The sequence below is a fragment of the Trachemys scripta genome, chromosome 9, assembly GCF_013100865.1.
Source record: "Trachemys scripta elegans isolate TJP31775 chromosome 9, CAS_Tse_1.0, whole genome shotgun sequence".
Lineage (NCBI taxonomy): Eukaryota > Metazoa > Chordata > Testudines > Emydidae > Trachemys > Trachemys scripta.
Genome location: NC_048306.1, coordinates 24,155,844 through 24,168,179, shown reverse-complemented (window position 1 = coordinate 24,168,179; position 12,336 = coordinate 24,155,844). Strand labels below are relative to the sequence as shown.

The following is a 12,336-nucleotide window of genomic DNA, read 5'->3' as shown; positions in this document are numbered from 1 at the left end:
GCTTGGGCAGCCCTTTTTGCGCGACTGGGAGGGAGGAGGGGGAATTAGGGCGGGGACTTTGGGGAAGGGGCGGAGTTGGGGTGGGACCGGGGGTGGGAAAGGGGCGGGGCCAGGGCCCGTGGAGTGTCCTCTTTTTTATTTTTTAAATATGCTAACCCTAATTAAAGGGATATAGTTTCAAAGGGGCTTCCTGAACTGGTCCCACAAAAAAGTTATGAACAAGCCAATTTACACACATGAGTGCAGGTTTGCACATGGAACTGGGGGGACATATGTAACATAATCGGAGGGATTTGAAGGGGGTTACACATGCAAGTTCTGCAGGCACAATGGAGGGGCACCTTCAAACATCTGACACTGCAAGAAACGCAGGCTATTCAGCAAAGAAACATGAAGTGACTCTGCCAAATTCACAGAGGGAATCAGAGCTGGGATTAGAACTCAGGAGTCCCTGGTTCCCGTTGCTGAGCTGAGACCACTGGACATTGCACTCCAGGGGTATCTGGACTAGAGTTTGTGGTCCTGCTTTAACTCTGCCAATTAACACGAGTTAATTAGCACCTTTGTCACTGCTAATGTGCACACTACACAAAGGTTCCAGGACACAAGGGCTATGTCCTCAGGGCCAAGAGAGGTATGTTTTTACAGCAAGGTAACTTACCCACATCAGCTATTAGCGACCTCACTGTAAAATCCTGGGGGAAACAAGGCTCTGTTGTTTTTACCACCAGCTAGCAATCACGGGCGGGTGGCCTTGCGCTGATCTCGCCTAGCTATCTCGTGGTAAAAACTACAGAGCCTTGTCTCAACTAGGATTTGACAAGGGGGTAGCGAACAGTCATTAGTTACCCTGCTGTAAAAAAACCCCACCATTTCTGCCGGGAAGATAAAGCCAGTCAAAAGTTTGTGGTTTCCCCTAGGGCTCAAACTCGTATTCGGCTGACAGTTCCAAGAGCTGGTTAAGACTGGAGTGACCATTCACAGAGGTTTTCATAAACTGGGCAGAAAATCTGAGATGCAGGATGCTGAGGGACTGAGACAGAGCCTGTGTTCATAAGAATATAATGATTCTAGGGGTGAGGAGGAAGATTTTCTACAACTGCCCTTCCGGGGCAGGGGCAAAGGGATCGAGTGGGCACTTGGAAGCACAAGAAGTGGTTTGATCCAGCACTGGCAGCTGCAATGCCCGACGCGCGCCTGGCCTGCCACCCATCTGGAAATAAGTCAAACAGCCTTTCACTTTGTCCCTTGCTGGCTGGAGAAGAAAGTTCAAAAGCAAAGGGATTAAATTCATGAACTTTTGGCAGAAGGAAGTTGAAAGAGAGGGAGAGCAGGAGGGAGAACATGTGTGTATGGGATTTCATTTTCTTGGAAGAGCCATTTAATTTCCTTTTCTGACCTTCTAATCAGCTAAATGCTGCATGTGGCCACCTTGCATACCCCAGAGATTACTGGATGGCTTTGGAAAGCTGGCTCCAGGCATGCCTGTCCAAAAGCCATGGTCTACTCATGCCACCCACCGCACGCTCTCTTCCCAAAGGGGTTGGCAATGATGCAGGCTCCACTATGTAAAGCGATCACCTGAGCAGGCAGAAATGACCTGTTCCAGGTTACCGGAGCGAAACAACTCCAGAAACAACTCAAGCCACCTGAATGCTAAGCCACAAGTGGAAACAAAGAAACATAAAAGCTCTGACAGGGATGGACTATCACCCAGGAACTTCAAAACCTTCATACAACCTTCACTGCCCCAGCAAGGAGAAGTAGCTCTGAACCACCCCCAGAAATCACAACATTACAGCAGCCTCATTTTGGTAAAAGCCCTAGCAGAGATGTTTCCATTGCTCCCGTGAGCGAGAAGGGCACTTACTATAGTAAATATCTACCCAACCTCTCAGCTGGAGGGTCACTGCAGGGACTTAGCTGTGGAGAGGAGTATGGGAACCCAAAACATGGGAGCTAAATATCCTGGATCATTCACAGTCTCGGACTGGACTAGGCATTTATAGTCACAAACCACAGGGATCTGACAGCCCCTCTCTATTAAGTATCCCCCTTTGGTCATGACAGTGGTATTAATAGTGTCCACCATAGGGACCACGCCACCTCCTCTTCCAAAAAATATATGTACAGAATCTAGTGGTGCTCTTTTCAACCCTGCTGGTATAAAGAGAGAATGTGTTTTGGGGCAAAGGACTCCGTAGTTTCTCCTCCCATGCATTTGGGATGACTATGTTAATCACGTGAACTGTACTGACACTTCCAGACAATCACTTCTTCAAAAGGAAATCCTTACTCAGAGCAACCAGACAACTGTTTATTCCACGAAAGAAAATTAATCTACAAGTATAGAACTCAAGAGAGACATATTGGACCAATTTCTGTTGGTGAGAGAGACAAGCTTCAAGCCACACAGAGCTCTTCTTCAGGTCTGGGAAAGGAATTCACAGCCCACAGTAAAATGCAAGGTGCGGCAGATTATACGCTAAACTAAGAATCAACTGCAGAGAATCATCTACTACCACAGAACAAACACACCACTACAGGATCCAACTCCTCACAAACCACTGTAAGAAGGGATAGCTGACCGTCTAATATTCATGTCGCACCTTTTATTTTACAAAAGCTCAGTAAATCACTCATTGAGCATTTTCTTTTATTTACATGTGACAGGCACAAGTCACCCAAGTGAAATTCTGCTCACAGATGGCGTTTCTGGCATAAGCAGCCCCATCGTGAATTCAGTCTAAGCAGAACAACAAGAAACAAAATCCTCGCTCTGAAGCCTGGAGAGAGGATTTTCAAATACTCTTCAATTGTTAGAGAAGTGACAAAGCACCATCAGTATAACATAGATTAGAACAATGGAAAGCACTTCATTTCTTTCTGGATCCCATAGGCACAGGGAGAACTACGTAGAAGCTAATGGTAAAAGAGTAGAGAATGGGCAGATGGTTCAGACACAGAACAAGTCCCTCCTTGAACCTTTGCCCATTTTCACATCCCAACCCAAGTGGAATCTTCTAGAAAAGTCTGAGATCTCTGGTTAACTTCTGTGCTCACCCTTATCTTTCACCTCAATGGACTTGGTATAATTTCTGCTCCTCTCTGCACATCTGGGCAGAATGGGAAAGATCGGGGGCTACAAGTCCTTATGAGTGAGTGCTCCTCGTACTCCCTGGCCAATTCCCAAGTCCCATAAAGTCCAGCTAAAACTGAGAGACATGGCCCAATTCTGAGATGCTCACCCCAACCACATCCTTTTGGGATGGATAGTCGATGGCCAGACTTTCTGCACGTAGCACCTGCTTCACTTGGAAACACAGCCATAAGGGACTGGGATTGCTCAGGCAAAAAGTTAAAACACGGACAAACACACGAGATAAATCTAGAAAGGGGATTTTTTGGAAGATGTGTCTACTGTTCAAGAGCTCGGGGTGTGTGTAAATAATACAATACTTGGCTCTAGCACCTTCCATCCAAGGAGCTCAAAGCATGTTACGCCTGAATGAGTAAAGCATCCCATCACCCTGTTGTACAAATGGAGAAAGTGAGGCTGAAAGAGACAGAGTGACTACAGCAAGTTAATGTCAGAGACCTAGGTCCCCTGAGCCCCACTAGCCTGTACTGTCTCTAATCTAGGTTACCCCTTTCCCGGGGGATCTCAGAAGGCTCTCAGAGGATTAGCCCTGGGGCTGGCACAACACAGCACAGGGCAGCAGAGAGAGGGGATCCCATGGTTCCTCCATTCTTTGCAGAGGTTAGTTTGGTTTGTGGGAAGCTTTACCTGCAAAGGGATTTGAGGGAATCCTGGTCCAGAAAGCTGTGGTCTTTCTTCACGGACGTGATGTCAATAGGGAACAGCGAGTCTGAGGGGGAGAAGAGAAAGAGGAGAATTACAGTCACAAGTTGAGTCAGCAGCTCTACCAGGAGACAAAGTGGTCCTATGGGGGTGGGGAGGGAGAGGCGGTGTGGTGTGACCTGGAGAAGGGAAGAGCAGGGAGGAAAATGGGAGAGCCACAGAAGGAAGGAGGGTAGGAAGCTTCTGAACCCCAGCCATGAAGACTGTAAGCAACAGGTAAAAGATACGATTAACGCTCGGGCAGTGCATCTGCATGCCATGTGGAGCAGCTTCACCATGGGACAACCTCCGGACACTTCCGGGATGATAGAGCGGGAGGGCGAAGCAACATTATCCTTCCCAGAAGGTAGCGAGCACTATATCACTGCTCTACGAACAGCCCCGAAATGTCAAGGGGAAGCTCCCGAGGGGCAGGGCTCAAGGGTCGCACTCCAACAGCGCAGGAAGGAGGCTGGCCAGACATTCCCCACTGAAGGGACAACTTGCGGCTTCACATTTGGCAGCTCCTGTAGGCAGCCAGAGAAGGAAAAAGGGGGAGAGACCCAGAGGTGGAAGAGGGGAGACTCAGTGGTGCCTAGCTGCCATGGTGATGGGCACCGGAGAAATGCAGAGATGAAAAGGATGAGTTAGACAGTGGAGATGGGCGGAGGGGGAGAAACAAAGCACACAGAAAATGGGAGGGCAGCACCAGGGATATAAACCAAAGCGCGCTAAGAAATGTAAACCCCGTTACTCAGCAGCAGCCTATCTCACCTGCTTGTTCTCAGACAGACAGTTTCCTCCCTGCAGGGTAAATACTCCATGGTTAAATGACCCTGGCATGTGCTGCTTGGAGCCGAGCGCGCCTCCTGGGGAAACACTTTCCATTTTTTTAAACTGTCCCATCCGATTGCATTGACAGATCAGCCTATTCACAAACACACACCCAGCCTGCACTCAATGCCCCGCACAGCCCGCATGGGTAAGCGCCTCTCTCCCACACCTTGCCACATCCGGACCGCAGGCTGCAGTGACACCCACGGGAGTGGAGAGTGCTAGCACTGCAGAGGGTAAACCTTTTCCCGCACAGGGGCCGACTTCCCCTTTGGCACTTGGCCAGCTTTCTGAAAGTACCTGAAGGAGGAAAGCAGAGAGGAGAAGAGGTCACCAGGAAAGGGGGAGGAGAATTATTATTTCCCTCTTCAGACAGACACGTCGTGCTCAATTTGTTCGGCCCACATGTTCCTGAATGCTTAGGTTTTCATTAAAAGCTTTAAATTAGCAGGTACATGGTATGTGTAAGAGCACAGGTAACTGACCCCCTCCCCAGTGGCTACCCAAGGGAGGAAGCTGCAAAACAGTGAGTTATTCGACCTCAGGGCAGGATGCTCCTGAACTAGTTTCAGACAGTGATGATAACCACAACACTATGCGCGTCTCTCTCCTCTCCCAGGCAAGGATCTCTCATTGCTTGACCAATGGGAGCTATAATGATCCCTGTTAAGTGACTTGCCCAGGGTCCCACAGTATATCAGTGGCGGAGCTGGAGACAGAAGTCCGAACACCTGACTCCCTCTAACTGTTCGATCACACTCTTTCTCGAGTATGCAGAATAAGAACAATCTTACTAAAGGCACCTGCCTCTGGAGCACCACTGTCAGGGGTGGGGGAGACATGGATCTGGACTCATGCCGTTTTTTGGAGTGTGGCAGCATCCCAAAAATCATCTGTTAAGCCTCTCAGCCCACTACCAAACAACCCGCTTTTGGAGCCAAGCATGAGTGGATCAGACGGCAGAGTTGCACTCTCTGAAAATCCACTGCTCACAATGTTTCCAATGCTCCAAATCTAGACCCAACCCAAACAATAAGGCCCCTGTTTTCTGGAGAAGAAGCCAGTTGTTTTACATCCAGTGGCCATGGCAGTGATGCGACATATCAGGGCTTCCTCTGCAGCCCGCGAGCATGGACGGGCCCCCAGCTGAGAGTGGCTGCTTTGAATCTCTTTCATCGGCATTCAAAACACCCACAGCTTTGGCTCAAAAGACAAATTCACATCTGCACCCACAGGAAGGAAAAGAGGAGAGTAGTGAGAAGGGCCAGGGTAGGGAGACTTCATAGCGGTGCTGCAAACTCTCTCAGGCAGACACTCTCCCTCTGCTAACTCAAGCAAGTGGTCTGGAATGTGCACAGCAGCACGGCTGCTCCGGGACCTCACTCAGCCTCCCCCAGACCTGACTCAAAAGTCATGAGTCAAGTCTCGGAGGATAGAGACGTTAGCTGGCATCCGGGCAGGGGCTGGGGAAGGAGTGAAGCTAGCACATGCTTAGGATAGTCATGTCTTTAAACACAGCTATCACTAGCATCCATCTATCATAGGGTTTTCCATAATGCACATCATTACTGTGGTATCTACAAGCCTTCCAGGTAGATTAGATCTGCATATCAAGGTCCTTAGCAAACTGCATGGAATTTTCTGCTCCTTTCCCTCTTCTAGGGAGCTCTGCTGGGGACATACATATATACTTTTTACTCTATTAACGAGGGCAAAAGCCTGGTTGTAACTGAAGCCGTCCAGTGCAGGTTGCAACACAGGGATGAAGGGAATGCTGAGTCCACAGGGAGCAGGAAGCAGTAGAGAGAGAAGAAAGCAGAGAGAAGCTGCAGAAGGCTTTGTTAGACCAGCACTGAGTTTGGACTGTTTCTTGACAGACTCCAGTGTCTAGAACCCAATTCTTGTCTCCCTGAGCATGAGCTGTCATCAGCCCACGGGCAATCAGATCTGGGCCTAGATTCCAGAAATCTGGTCAGTCTTTACACTTGCATGCACGTAGAGGTCACCCCTAAAATAGAAACTGGAAACAAAGAGGCAGCCTGTAAACCTATCAGCAAGGAGGGAATATCTTGCTTTGTGTGCTTATGTTGCTGGGAGGGGGCACGTGGAAGTGTCCCAGCTGAACAATAGCTGGCTTTGCACATTGCCTGGAGGCCAGGCTTCCAGCTATTGTTCTAGCCTCCTCCTTCCTCAGGCTAAGCTGAGCCAAAGCTATGATTTTTCAACCTCCATGGGGACCACTGGCCTTCACTGTGTGTTTGAAGTAAATGAAGCTGGGTCCAGAAACACACTCTGCAAGGGTTAATTTGCAGATGGGGTTTGTGAGCCCTGGTCTACACTACAAACGTATGTCAGTATAGCTACGTCACTCAGGGATATGTAAAACCCTCACCCCGGAGCGACGTAGTTCTACCGACCGAACTCCTGGTGTAGACAGCGCTATGTGACAGGAGAGCTTCTCCCATCCACGTAGTTACTGCCTCTCAGGGAGGTGGATTAACTACGCCGACGGGAGCAGCTCTCCCTTTGGCATAGGTAGCGTCTTCCCTAAGCGCTACAGCGGCACAGCTGCACCAGTGGAGCTGCATCACTGCCACACTGTATGTGTAGACAAGCCCTGAGAAACACACAACGCATGAGAAAGTCAGCTGGATTCATTCAGCCACCTCTCCTAAAACATCCTTCCTTCTGGGACCTCACAAGAGAGAAATGCAGCTCCCAGCACAGAGGTGCTATACTCAGGGCGCGCACAAACCTGGCTCCTGCATACTGAGTGGAGGGATGGCATTTGCCAGCAAAGACAGTTAAACAGAGTGAGAAAGAAATGTTCATTCCCACTCCGGTGCCATGGCCAGTTCAGCTGTACATGTATCACCACCTCCAGCAAGAGCTTATTAAAATACCTGCCAGCACTGTCATCTATGCAAACCCATCTCCCCCCTGGCCTGGTCAGGCATCCTGGGAACATTCTAGTGGTGCTGCCTGAAAGGCAGAGGTTTAGGAATGCAGAAAGGCCGATAAGAAGACTAGTTCTCCGGGCCTCTATCAAGTCGGAAGGCTTAAAGCTGTACCATATAATCAGAAATTAGCAAACTGCCCCCTCCATCTCTTCCTCTTCCCCAGTATTTCAGGCTGGCTCCAGTGCTCTGAGAACTTCCCCTGCAGTCGCCATCTGCAGCTAGTTAAGACAGACAGACAGACAGACACACACACACCAGGTATTTCTGGGTCATCCAAACTGGAAAGAATAGGGGAGGCCTGGAATGACTAGCCCTATGGTCTGAGCATACTATACCATCCGGTCTACTCCCCATCCCAGGCTCCAGCTAGCCAAGACCCTAAGCACAGCTGCCAGGGACACTGTTGTCATTGATCAGAGCACAAAATCAGACACTCACTACCACAGTGACAACAAAAACATAGCAGCCACTGCTCGGGTAGCAGCCTGCAGCCATCCCTGATCACATAGGAAGAAGGCTGCTGTTCAGACACGTCTCCGGACTTGAACAACCAACTACACTCAACCTCACGCTGCAGAACCCATCCTGATGAGGTACAGGATGATCTTCTGGATTTTCTCTCATTTTCCCTCTCTTTCCATCCATCCAAGGCTGACGATACCTGGAGCTCATCAACACTGCTTCAAGCACTGGCCCAAGGGTGCTGGGGGTCGTCTCTCCTCCTGGGAGTTAAGTGCCGTCTCACAGGCTCTCTCAGCTCTTGGGTAACAGCTCAGGACTAGAACCCCAAACTGGTGGGTGGTGGGACCTGCATCCTTTCTACACATGGTGCAGTGCTGTTTTCAAAGGCATGCTCTTAGAGAAATGAGAGTACTACCTCTCCCCTCAGTGCTCCCCCAACCCAGAGAATGCGAGAGAGGGGACACTTACCTTCATAAAGTTGTGCATACTGAGGAAATCCTGCTGCACGCAGCCAGTCACAAGCTTTCTTGGCCTCGACTTCTGAAACAAAAGCAAATGAACTAGTTTGAGGATCTCAAATTCATTATCTCCAAAGTGTGGCAACGTGCACTAGGGTCTGGGCCAGTCCAAACACTCCCGAGCTTCTGAACTTCAGAACCACATCTGAATCCAACCTTCGTGGCCTGAACCCATTTTTAAATGCACTCCAGTCGAAGTAAATATATTTACATGAAATGGGATGTGTAAAACCTACAAATCCCCCCTTGACAGCACTCATTCAACAAGCATGGGCTAGCACCTATGCATGGGATAGAAGTGGTTAGAAGGAGACCGCATCAGGACCCCTGAGAGCGCAACCCAAATGGAGCTTTTATGGATTCCATTCTAGGATCTATTCTCCTTTAGCATTAGAGTAATGCACTTGATGAGAGGGGCATTGGCCCTCCTCACCCTTTGTTCCCATTTCTGTGCTGCAGAAATGCCGTCTCCTTCTCCCGTCCTTTAACAGGACTTATTCTCCCTTAGCATCAGCACAGAGAGGGTATGGAACGGGCTATGGAGTTGCAACATAGGGATTTGACCACAAGCAATGCTTTTAATCTCCTGCTGAAATATTTGATTTCTAAACTCACTGAACTGAGTGACACTTTGCCAGGAGAAAGTAAGAATCTTTAAAAAAATAAGTTAGGGCTCATGGGAGCTTATCACTTGACAGGCCCTCTGCAGGCTTCCACCACGAAAGTCTAGGACTATAGTAAGTTAGCACCCCCACTGGAATCAATGGGACTAGTCATGGAATTAGGTGCTACTTAATATGAGCAAGGGGGATAGAATCAGGCTCTTTTAAGACGTATGAAGAATATGAACTCTGACCTCTAGGTCCTTGCTCTAGGCTATTGCCCTGTGGTCTGATTTGCACAGCCCCCATTGACTTTCATGGGAATTCGGAGCACTCAGCAAACAAGAAAATTAGGCCACAGGGCAATACCTCAGAGGACTGCCGGCAACCAGCCAGAGAGTGTTTGTGAAACAGAAATCAGGACAGCGACGAGGTTCTTGCAAAACTTAGTAAGGGGCCCAGCTCTGAATTACTGACAGAGCTACGGGTATTTGCTTATACGTGGCTTGAAAATCCCCTGGGGGTTGATAATAGAACAGCCGACACTTTGTTTTCTAGGAAATTTCTAGAACTTTCAGAACTTGAGGTGGTCAGCCACAATCCCATACAGCTGAGGGAAGCTGTTGTCTGATGTCAGCAGCCATCAGACTGCTGGGCAAGATTAAAGTTTATGATCATGACCAACGTATTTTACAAGAGAGAAAAGCCTACTGTAAATTCACACAGATTCTTCCTTGCCCACTTTCCCCTTAACAGCGGCTCTGCTGTCCTATAGATGGACATATGGCCGGTTCAGGCAAGAGCGTCTTGGAAGGAAGCACCCCCAATGACATCAACAGCCCCTGTCAGGAGCACTCAATACATTTATTAGAGACTCAGAGCAATGGAAAAAAGCACAAAATAAAGATTTCACTTAGAGATAGGACTGAGCTAAAACCTGGGACCAAATGCCTCCGTGCTTTGGGAAAAAAGATTTGGAATATCATTCTAGATCTGGATCCAAATTTTGCAGCTACCCTTAACTCTACATTGGCCCGAACCAAAACCTTGGATCTGAATCCACCTGAATTCTGAAAGAGTCAAAATCCAAAAATGTAAATCCGGATCTAAATTTTGGCACTCAGGTCCAACTGTCATTTGAATTAAGATTAAGTTACTTTGGAAAGTAGTTGTCATTTTAATTCAGGGAAAGTTACTTTGGAAAATGTGCACATATGTGTGTGTTTGTCTCCTCCAACCCATATCACGCTGTCATAAACTGTATAACACAGGAGGCTTGGAACAGCAGCACAGAGCAAAGTGCACCGTATGCAAACTATAAAGAGCTCAGAGAAGCCTGATAGAAGGGATCACTGTTTTCTGATCACTCATATGGACCATGCGGTGTGACTTCTGCTCCCCCTTCTTGCACTGGAGGTATTTCCAGATCTTAGGGAGGAGAGTAAATCAGTATTTTATGTCCTGTTTAAAAAGGAGAAAACATTTACTGGCAACTTAAGGGCACCGTGCTTAGCTGAGCACAAGCATTGGGAGGAAAGCCATCAGGTCATTCCCAGTTAAACACAAATCATGCTCCAAAGACCCTACCAACATGAACCCTCGCCTGCCCCACTGCACATTCCATCCAGAATCACAAAATAAAAGACGTTTCACCTCCTTCCATTGCAGGGGGAATGCTTTTTAAAAATGTGAATGTTGTAACTCAGATGCAGGAAAATACCCATGCTCCATTATCTTCTGTCAAATCAAAGTTGCCAGGTTGACAGCCCTGGAGAATGAATCTCTCTTCTATCCGCAGAACAGCTGCGGCCCACACACCTCCTCACCCAACATGCCTTACTCTGACCTGGAAGGGACCCCTACTAGAAATGAAAGGGGAGTTCAGTCTGCGACCCATTAAGGAGGCCAATAAAAGTGGCAGTTTTTGTGATGGTAATACCTATCTACCAAAACCAAGAATGAGACTCTCCAAACTCCACGCTGGTCACCAAACAAGACCCTGGATCTTTATTTTTTTTTTTTTTTAAAACAGAACTGACCGGGCTGAGAAAACTTCCCAAGAGAAAAGCCAAGAAACAAACAGGAGCCGCAAAGGGAGTTTTGTGATCCTTTTTGAGCACACATTGCTGTGCTGAGCTTACCCCTTACAGTAGACAGATTGAACTGATAAAACAGCATTGCAGAACTGACGCCGAGCAGGTCTGATCAACCATCCATGCAACCTCTGGGCCTCGCAGGAGCAAAAACAGCCACACTACGGTGTTTCCTTCAAAGGCTATTCAAGCTGCAGACAGAGGCAGATGGCAGGAGAGGGAAAGGACGTGGAATCAAAGGATTCTCGGCAGACAGAGGAGGGTTCCCACCTGCCCCTCCAGAAAGGCAGCGAACGGCATGCGCTCACTTGGTAGATCTGGGATCCAAATGAACTATACTTCACATCACCAGTGGAAACGTGAAGTCAGAGAGCGACATTTCCTTCCCTTGTACTGGAGTCAGTCCAAATGGCACTGGATGGCGGAGGGGGAGGAGGGGGAAATCTGCCTTTTCTCTTGCTTGTCGGAATGGAGCTCTCTGCCTTTTAAACAGTTCACCCTGCAATGGTGACTCCTTTGTTTTCCCCCAAATAGTTCCTCTAAGAATAGGTTCCCAAGATCCGCTGCACTGGGAATGTGGGGCTCATAGCTCCAACAGCCTAACCACCCATGGTAAGCTCACCGCCACTACCAGCCCCAGCACCGAAAAGGTTTCAAAGTGTTTCTGTTCAGGCCAAGAGACCGCGGTTGATTTCCTCTTTCCCTCCCACCCTTTCCATGAAAAGTACTTTCCCACGGAAATCCTGAAAAGGATCTTTCCGAGCCGCAAGAAGAATGGGTAGAACAATAGTTACGAGAATAACCCAACTGGATTCCAAACTCCTGACCAAAGAAAAATAACATCACAGCAGCACCCAGAGAGATGTCACAGGTGCGAATGCTGCAGCATCAACAAAGATTGCGAGACTGCCTGCGAGATTTCCAGCCAGATTTCTCTCTCCCCCACCCATCACAAGCTCCGCAAGGGCCTTGAAATCATGATCAGCTGAGCAGCCCACTGTCACCAGTGGAGGTCCAAAACGGGGC

General features: G+C 48.5%; 1 protein-coding gene across 7 annotated transcripts in view; it reads right to left on the bottom strand.

Moving 5' to 3' along the window:
- STARD8 (StAR related lipid transfer domain containing 8) overlaps window positions 1-12,336 on the bottom strand; it is a 120,070-nt gene that overhangs the window by 22,538 nt on the left and 85,196 nt on the right. For 5 of the 7 annotated variants that reach the window (XM_034780891.1, XM_034780890.1, XM_034780894.1 and 2 more), the window contains 2 exons: window positions 8,566-8,637; window positions 3,788-3,869 (listed from right to left, as the gene is read on the bottom strand). In XM_034780891.1, the coding sequence (XP_034636782.1) occupies window positions 3,788-3,869; window positions 8,566-8,637 (154 nt within the window). Of the gene's footprint in view, window positions 1-3,787; window positions 3,870-8,565; window positions 8,638-11,358; window positions 11,885-12,336 lie in introns of those variants that run through there. The other 2 variants (XM_034780893.1, XM_034780895.1) reach the window with 2 other exon arrangements.